Genomic DNA, 9060 nt, shown 5'->3' with positions numbered 1-9060 from the left:
GTTCGGAGCGGGTTCGCGAATCATTTGAGTCAGTTCGGGAATTCAGAGCGGGTTCGCGAATCATTTGAATCATTTCGGGAATTCGTAGCGGGTTCGCGAATCATTTGAGTCAGTTCGGGAGTTCAAAGTGGGTTCGCGAATCATTTGAGTCAGTTTGGGGATCACGAATCATTTGAATCAGTTCGGAAGTTCGTAGCGGGTTTGCCAATCATTTGAGTTAGTTCAGGAGTTCAAAGCGGGTTCGCGAATCATTTGAATCAGTTCGGGGATGGCAAATCATTTGAATCAGTTCGGGAGTTCGGAGCGAATCATTTGAGGCAGTTTGGGAGTTCGGAGCGGGATCGCGAATCATTTGAATCAGTTCGGGAGTTCGTAGCGGGTTTGCAAATAATTTGAGTCAGTTTGGGGATTGCAAATCATTTGAATCAGTTTGGGAGTTCGTAGTGGGTTCGCAAATCATTTGAGTCAGTTCGGGAGTTCAAAGCGGGTTCGTGAATCATTTGAGTCAGTTTGGGGTTCACGAATCATAGCTTTATATGGATAGGCATTTTTAACTAATTTAGTAGCTAGTTCTAATTATGTTTTCCAAGCGTGTTTAGGTGTGATATGTAAACTTGTATTTTTTGTTGTACTGATGTGCCTTTTAACAGTATCAAGTATATTCAAAAACTTAATTTAAAGTTACATGATGAAGTCATACTAGTGCGTGTGGTGCGTGTGCATTTTGAGTTCGTTCTTTCACTGCATTATTCGGTGTATTCAAATACATTTATGAATGCATTTGAATGATCACAAAATTCAAGATATGGGGTTTAGAAAATGTATATATTTATATCATTTTATGTAGTTAAACAATATCACATGAAGAGTGCCATTTCAGTTTATCTCCAAAAATCAGCATGATTAAAATGTGATATTAAGTTACTACAAACAATAATTAAATTACAAATACAAAATGTTGCAGAATAATGTTATATCTGAATGTATAATAGCCTAAAGAACCTTTGTGCCAAAAGCGATCTTTTTTGTCATTATAGAACCTTTTTAGCATTAAAGGTTCTTTGGAGTTGAGTAAAGAACCCTATGGTTCTATATAGAACCCCAATGAACCCTTTTTTCTAAGAGTGTGGTGAACCGAGTGGTTCGGATTTTTTCAGTGAACTGTCCCATCCCTAGTAAATATAAATGTAATTCTGACTGACCTGCTCCCTTACTGGCGAACATGGCTGGGATTTTGCAACAACTTGCTGCGTCTGTGGCCAGGGCTTTTCTCCTTTTTATTCGTTCCGTATCTGCTCCTCCTTTGCGTTTACGGCTCCTTTTTTGCGTGATTTTCTAAGATAAAGCCTGCCTCTGGATATAGCCAATTAGGCAGTGCTTCACTGATGTTTGGTCATGTGGTAGTGTCATTTTCACTCCGCGATCGTCTGATTCGTAGATTCATAAAACCGTCAATTAATTGGCAGTTCCACAACAGCCTATTGCACATCAGCCTGATCGACTACACAGCGGCAGCCGGCAGGCCAGAATGACCGTCAGGCCACCGGGAAATGTCCTGGTGCTCCCGATGGCCAGTCCGCCCCTGCAGATAGATCAAACACTGCAGTAATGAAGAAAGAGTCTGGATTCTGATTGAAGATGACTGGACTGAAGCTCCTGAGGAAGCTTCTATTTTTCCAAACAGGACGATCCCATTGAGATATTTTACTCTTCTTCCAGAGAATCCTGGTGTTTAAAATATGGAACAAATAATATAGTCAATGCTGTTAATATTGCTTGCCACAAATGATTACAGTTAAAGTGCCTCGGCTCATGCCAACATGTTCAATGCATTTATACATTTCTTTTCCCTTTATTCTGCAGATGGAACATGTTTTGACAGTGAAACTATGTGGCCTGTTATCGTAGGAGTGGTTGTAGCTGTAGTTGCAGTTCTATTGTAAGCTTGTTGGCTTTGTGTAAAATATCCAGCAGCGACTTCTAAATATTTGTCCTCCTCCCCCCGCCCCCCCCCCCCCCCCCCGGTTCATTTCTAATAGTTGATGACTTTGCCACATTTTTTATTGATAAAATTAATGAAATCTGCTGCAGTTGTACCTGCACTCACTCACAACATTAACATATCCCTCCACACTGGTTTATTTCCCTCATCATTTATACAAGCTCGTATAACTCCACTACTTAAGAAACCCACCCTCAACCCATCTCTTTTAGAGAACTACAGACAAGTTTCCCTTCTTCCTTTCATTGCAAAAACACTTCAACGAGCTGTGTTCAAACAAGTCTCTGCCTTTCTCACACAGAACAACCTCCTTGACAGCAACCAATCTGGCTTCAGAAGTGGACATTCAACTGAGACGGCCTTGCTCTCGGTTGTTGAAGCTCTAAGACTGGCAAGAGCACAATCCAGATATTCAATACTTATCTTGCTTTATCTGTCCGTTCCTTTTGACAAAGTTAACCACCAGATCCTCCAATCAACCCTACTGTCAAAGGGCATCTCAGGAACCACACTCCAGTTACTTATCAGATAGGTCCTTCAGAGTATCTTGGAGAGGTGAGGTGTCCAAGTCACAACATCTAACTACTGGGGTGCCTCAGGGCTCAGTTCTTGGACCACTTCTCTTCTCTGTCTACATGGCATCATTAGGTTCTGTCATTCAGAAACATGGCTTTTCATACTACTGCTATGCTGATGACACTCAACTCTACCTCTCATTCCATCCTGATGATCCGACGGTAGCTATTCGCATCTCAGCTTGTCTAACAGACATTTCTTGCTGGATGATGGACCATCACCTTCAACTCAACCTTGCCAAGACAGAACTGCTTGTGATTCCAGCAAACCCATCGTTCCATCACAATTTCACAATCAAGTTAGGCACTTCAACCATAACTCCTTCAAAAACAGCTAGAAGCCTTGGAGTTATGATTGATGATCAGCTGACTTTCTCAGACCATATTGCTAAAACTGTCTGATCCTGCAGATTTGCTTTATTCAACATCAAGAAGATCAAGCCCTTTCTTTCGGATCATGCTGCACAACTCCTTGTTCGAGCTCTTGTTCTGTCCAGGCTGGACTATTGCAATGCCCTCTTGGCAGGTCTTCCTTTTACAATTAATAAAACCTTTACAATTAATCCAGAACGCGGCAGCAAGATTAATTTTTAATGAGCTGAAAAAGAATACACGTCACACCTCTGTTTATCAGTTTGCGCTGGCTACCAATAGCTGCTTGCATCAAATTCAAGGCATTGATGTTTGCCTATAAAACTACCACTGGCTTTGCACCCATGTACCTAAATTTTTTACTTCAGACTTATGTGCCCTCTAGAAGCTTGCGTTCTGCAAGTGAACGTCGCTTGATTGTGCCATCCACAAAAAGCACAAAGTCACTTTTATGTACTTTTAAATTAAATGTTCCCCTCCTGGTGGAATGACCTCCCCAACATAATCCGAGCAGCGGAGTCCTTAGCCATCTTCAAGAATTGGCTTAAAACACATTTCTTCTGTTGGAGCCAGTGTCAATGTATATGTGTTTCGGGCTGTCACCAGGTGGGGGCAGTAGGTGTACAGAGTGTTTTAAAACCAGTGTTTTACACGTAGAGGGAAGTGAGCTTGGTGGGGGAACCAGACGGCAAGGAAGTCGACCGGAAGTTGAAGTCGGCCGCGTGCCGCCATCTTGTAGCAGAACTTCACTTGCGTTAGCATCCCATTGACTCCCATTCATTTTGGCGTCACTTTGACAGCGAATAACTTTACATCTGAGGCGTTTAAAGACTCCGTTTGTCCATTATTTATTTCTAAAGATACACGACAATGTATAAAGGGCTCCATTACCTTCTATGTTACATTATGGCCCCATAGAAACAGTTTTTGTAAAAATAGGCTAACGATTGCGTCATAACCACTCGTCTCTGTCGCATTACCGTACAGACAGGAGGAGAAGCTCGCAGGCAATTAACTTAATATGGCATATACGGGCGTTACATGTTAAAATACTATACAAAATAATTAATCAGAATACTTACTCCTGCTCACTCACGCCAAAGAACTCCCTGCTCAAGCTCGCCGTCTCTGCAAGATTAACGATGGCAGTTTGCACGCACAGCTACTAGAAGATTTACATCTGTCAGACAGGTTGCGCGTCAGAAACGGAAGTGCTAAAAAGCGCTAAAAATGGGCTTCACTTGTCTCAATTGAGCTCCAATGGGGTCGCTGTGTCCATTTCTTTTACTGTCTATGGGGGGAACGCATACAGTTTTTACCTCACACAGGTTTGATGTTCACCGTCTCTCAAGTATGTTTAATGTTTGCCTTTGGTAAATAAAGAAACAGAAAAGTAGACATGGACTTCAAGACTGTTGATGTGCATAAAAAGTGCGTTGTATAACCAAGCCGTCGGCAGCTACAGGAGCTGCTTTATCAGCAACCAATTACCAGTAAAGACCAACAGGGTCCATTACAGTTACATAATACATTGCAGTTGTTTTTTTATATTTATGAAGAGATAAGGAGAAGAATGGCAGATAATTGCCAAATGTTGTTGAGGAAAGCTTGTTGCATCAAATATAAAATACTTAAAAGAAGGCTCTGTCTTAAGTGTCACAATTTCTATTCAAAATAATTTCTGTATTAGTTTAATTCGTTCTCTTTCATATGCTACAGAATATAATCACACATGTCCCACAGTCTCTGGTTAATTCAGTTTCCTGAGTAGAGAATGAATACGAAGCATTAATATTACTGTGTCCTCCTTTCTACTTCCAAAGCTTGTTCTTCAATTTCCAACATATTTTATATGTTGTATAGATGATGACCTTTAACCTCCCCATCTCACATCTCTTGCTATTTCCTAATCATAATGACTAATCATAATATCTGAACATGATTTGTAAAATATCACATAATATATCTTGTCTAGATGTAGACTTACCACTTAATAAAGTTTTTAACACAATATGAGTTTTAATGACTATATTTCCTCCATCTAATGAAGAGAAGTAAACTGAAAAGTGGTAACTTGTCCTTTTAGCAATTCAAGTCAGATTGAAAAGATAATAAGTGGTAGACTGATGAGTCACATCATGTAAAATCCTGCATTGTTATCAATGGGGCTGTTTTACCACAGCTTCATCAGATTAAACATAAACATTTAAGAAGCAGGTAACATTACATAAATCTTTTATTGACATTTGCTTTTGAACATTATTGTAAAAATGCAGGTTATAGAAAAGACGTGGTTTCTATAGCAACAGACTGTAAATATATTGCTTTGAATCTCTTTTTTTAACATTAAGTTTTATATTCAGAGCATATCTATATTTACATTTGCAGATTACAACAACACTCCAAAAAGCCTTTGATACATGTCTTGTCAGTGTCTTTCTGTGCTGCTGATGACGACAGCAGTCAGATCAGTTTCATTCAGAAAGAGAATAATCTGTTCACTTTCAGTTTTACAGCACAAGACCAGCCGAAATCCACCAGGACCCTCTGTGTGTTACGTCTCAAACCTCAGAATAACTCACTCAACTCAGGGAATCTCACAAAAAAAAAAAAAATAATAATCTGTCCAAAATAGGTACATAAATACATTAATTTTATATTTTGTCACATTATGACATCACTTCATGACAGTTAATCACATAAAAAACCCTCCTAATTTGGCAAAGAATTATTATTAGAATTTTGAAACAATTTTTGAAAAAATTTACAAAGAAATAAAAGATCTGGTCCATATTTAATTACAAAAGCATTTTTTAAATAAATGCATAAATAAAACAAAATAATAAAATACATTAAAATTATAATAATACAATTATTATATATATTATAATTATATATATATAAATTATTTCAATTGTAACCTATACATGTAGTAGAACTGAATAAAATCTTATAAAATAGAATAAAATAATAAAATAAACATTAAATAAAGAAAATTTTTGTGTCTGGGTGGACATTTTTTCATTACTTGTTTATTTCTTACTCCTTGGGGTAAAATATGTGACCCAAAAATTTGTTGTACTGCATTTAATTTTATAAAATATATTAACAATAAAAGGGGGAAATAAAAAAAAAAGAAAGAAAGAAAAGAAAAATAATTATATCGGGTACAGGATGTTTTTCATTGTTTGGAAACCCAGACATTTGTTGTACTGTACCTAATTTCCTAAAATATAATTAAAAAAACCTAAATAATAATAAAAAATCAAATGTGTTTCTCATTATTTATTTCTCTTTGGGGTGAAATGTGTGACTAAACATTTTTTGTGAGATTCACCGAAGCATCAGAGAGCTGAACTTTAATCTGTGAACAGCAGCAAGTCACAAAATAACACGAGTGCCATATATATTCATAAATAAGAAAAGCAGTGTGTGTTCAGTCGCAGCACATTCAGGCGAACGTGTGTGTGTGTGTGTGTGTGGCAGTGAAGAAACTGATGAAGTTCAGATATGGTCTAAAACTCAGGCTTTCCCGAGCTGATCGTTTACAAACCCACAATCCCCATTAAATCAGGAACAGCTCAGATCCATGGGTTCATAGCTGCAGCTAAAGGCTTGTAGAAAACACTGGACAAGATTCAAATCTCCTCGTATTGCATCGCTCTCCCATTATAGTGCTTGGCACAGAAACCACATTTCTTTACAGATATCTACATTCTTACACGATCATGTACAAACAGAGATGTAAGTGCAAATACAGTATGCATGCATGAGCTTCAGCACTGCGAGCGAGTGAAGGGCAAAAACTCCACGAAACGAACATCTTCAAGAGCCTCGGCTCGGAGGAAATAATACTGTCGGCTCACAGGAACATCACTGCATGTCCAATATCAAACATCGAAGAAAATCACAAGAACACGATTCAGTGTGAAGCCAGCGCTTGGCTCTATATGACATCATCGTCATGACCTTTGACCTTTGTGTTTGTTCCTTCACTCTCCGTTCATAATGTAGGGCCGGGCGATATATACTCTGGCTAGAAAATATCATACATTTATAAAATGAAGCAACACTGTGATGCTATTTCACCTCTAAGTTTGTGATTTTAACTAACGTGTGAGTTTGATTCATTTTTCATCGGTTCAAACTTTCAGTTTCAGTGAATTGATTCAAATGATTCAGTGATTTGTTTGCAGATTATATTTGTTTTATGTATTTACAAAATATAATTTATACATAAATGGATGGTTTTATATGGCCATAAAGTTTATTTGAACTTCAGTAGCAGTGAAAAGCAAATAAATCGGATTCATTTCCATGAATCATTTCATGGATGAATCGATTCAGATGAATCAGTGATTTGCTTGTTTCTGTGTGTTATATTTCCACTTGTGTTTACAAAATATTGTATATTTAAAGACTGAAGCAATGTTGTGATGATTTTATTTTGGCCACTATGTTTCTGATTTGAACTTTGGTTGTTCAAACCATCGGTATCAATGAATCGATTCAAATGATTCAATGACTCGTTCGCGTGTTATACTTGATTTTGTGTTTACAAAATATCATAGTATTCATAAACTGAAACAACAGTGTGATTATATAATTTAGCAATCAAGTTTCCGTCTTGAACTTCAGACCTAAAAAAAGCAACTCTTATTCGATTTCATGAATCAGTTCAATGAATCAATTCAAATGATTCAATTATTTTTTGTGTGTGTTAATATAGCTGTTTATATCAGTTCTTGTGTTTACATGATTTTTACTGTATTTATAATCTTGAATTATAAATTTTAAAACAAATTGGTTGAAATTGATTAAAATAAATCAGCCTTTAACTCCAAATATAGAAATATTAATATACACTAAACTGGCCGAAAGGCTGAAAAATTACATAATAAAATGTAATAGCTTTTTTAAAAATTTAATATTATTTTTATTATATTATTTTATGATCATATCGCCCAGCCCTAACAATCTGAAGTATTAAATTATATATTTATATATAAATACGGTCCAGAGTTGCTGGTACAAGTTAAATAACATTGACAACTGCATTTCAACAAAACAATGCTGAAAAAGTTCACACTTTCTCCCCCGGACAGGAAAAAGCTTTCATGGACCACCGGTGATTTTTTACATTAAGAACGGTGTTTTGTGGTGGTGTCTGGACTGATTCGCTGGGCTCTGAGAGAGTCACTGATTCAGTCTGAATCTGTCCAGCAGGCGGCGCTCTTCTGTGTCTGTGTCTCAGACTCGCGGCTCCAGTCTGTGCGAGAGCTCGAACAGCGTCTGCTGATTGTCGATGATGTGCAGGTAATGGATGCTGGAGCGCACCTCAGGACTGTCTGACGGAGAGAGCTCGTTCCCTGAGAAGAGACACATCCACGCAGCTCATAGATTCAATCACACAGAACCTGACCTGAGATATTCATTACTGAATCATTAACACAGACATCCAGGCTCATGCTAACAGCTGACCGTTAGCCAAGCATCATCTGAACCTTTCATAGCTAATCATTTATAAAGAGACCTGAATGTCAATTCTGAGGTTTTTTATATGTACTTTTTAAATTACATTTTTATTTTAATATTAAAAATTGTATTAAGTAAATTGGAGAGTGAGGCATCACTGATTCTGTACCTGCAAAACATCTGCATATAAATACAATTTGTGCTCAGAATAAATCTAAAAAGCATGACTAGGTGTGTTTCTGACCTGTCTGATCCGTCTGGCAGTGACGAATGAGTCGGACCGTATCAGCGATCATGTGCTGAGAACAGAGACAAGCGTCAGTGACACTGATGATCTGACGAGCGATGAGTGACAGCTGTCAATCACTGATGATCTGACGAGTGACAGCTGTCAATCACTCACACACCAAACACTCACCAGCTTCTCAAAGTTGACCAGATTATCGTGAAATGTTTTGTTCCCCTCGTGGATGAAGGTGATATCTGAAAACCAACACAGATCACAACATCACAACACTGTGTCATCATTTCCTTTAGGTCAGGTGACAGGAAGTGGACTTCTACCTTTCTTTTTTTTTACCATAATTTAATAATAAAACATAAAAAAATATATAATAATATATTAAAATTATTTAA

At 37.5% G+C, this 9060-nt stretch overlaps 1 protein-coding gene across 1 annotated transcript in view; it reads right to left on the bottom strand.

Annotated features, from left to right (window-relative positions):
• Window positions 1-7948: 7948 nt before the first annotated feature.
• Window positions 7949-9060, bottom strand: part of rapgef5a (Rap guanine nucleotide exchange factor (GEF) 5a) — a 43502-nt gene continuing 42390 nt past the window's right edge. The window contains exons 24-26 of the mRNA XM_026252477.1: window positions 8843-8907; window positions 8669-8723; window positions 7949-8318 (exon numbers count right to left, since the gene is read on the bottom strand). Coding sequence (XP_026108262.1) covers window positions 8200-8318; window positions 8669-8723; window positions 8843-8907 — 239 coding nt within the window. The 3' untranslated portion in view covers window positions 7949-8199. The remainder of the gene's footprint in view (window positions 8319-8668; window positions 8724-8842; window positions 8908-9060) is intronic.

This window comes from Carassius auratus, unplaced genomic scaffold (genome assembly GCF_003368295.1).
Source record: "Carassius auratus strain Wakin unplaced genomic scaffold, ASM336829v1 scaf_tig00030631, whole genome shotgun sequence".
NCBI classification, from domain to species: Eukaryota; Metazoa; Chordata; class Actinopteri; order Cypriniformes; family Cyprinidae; genus Carassius; species Carassius auratus.
This window is presented reverse-complemented; position numbering and strand designations above follow the sequence as displayed.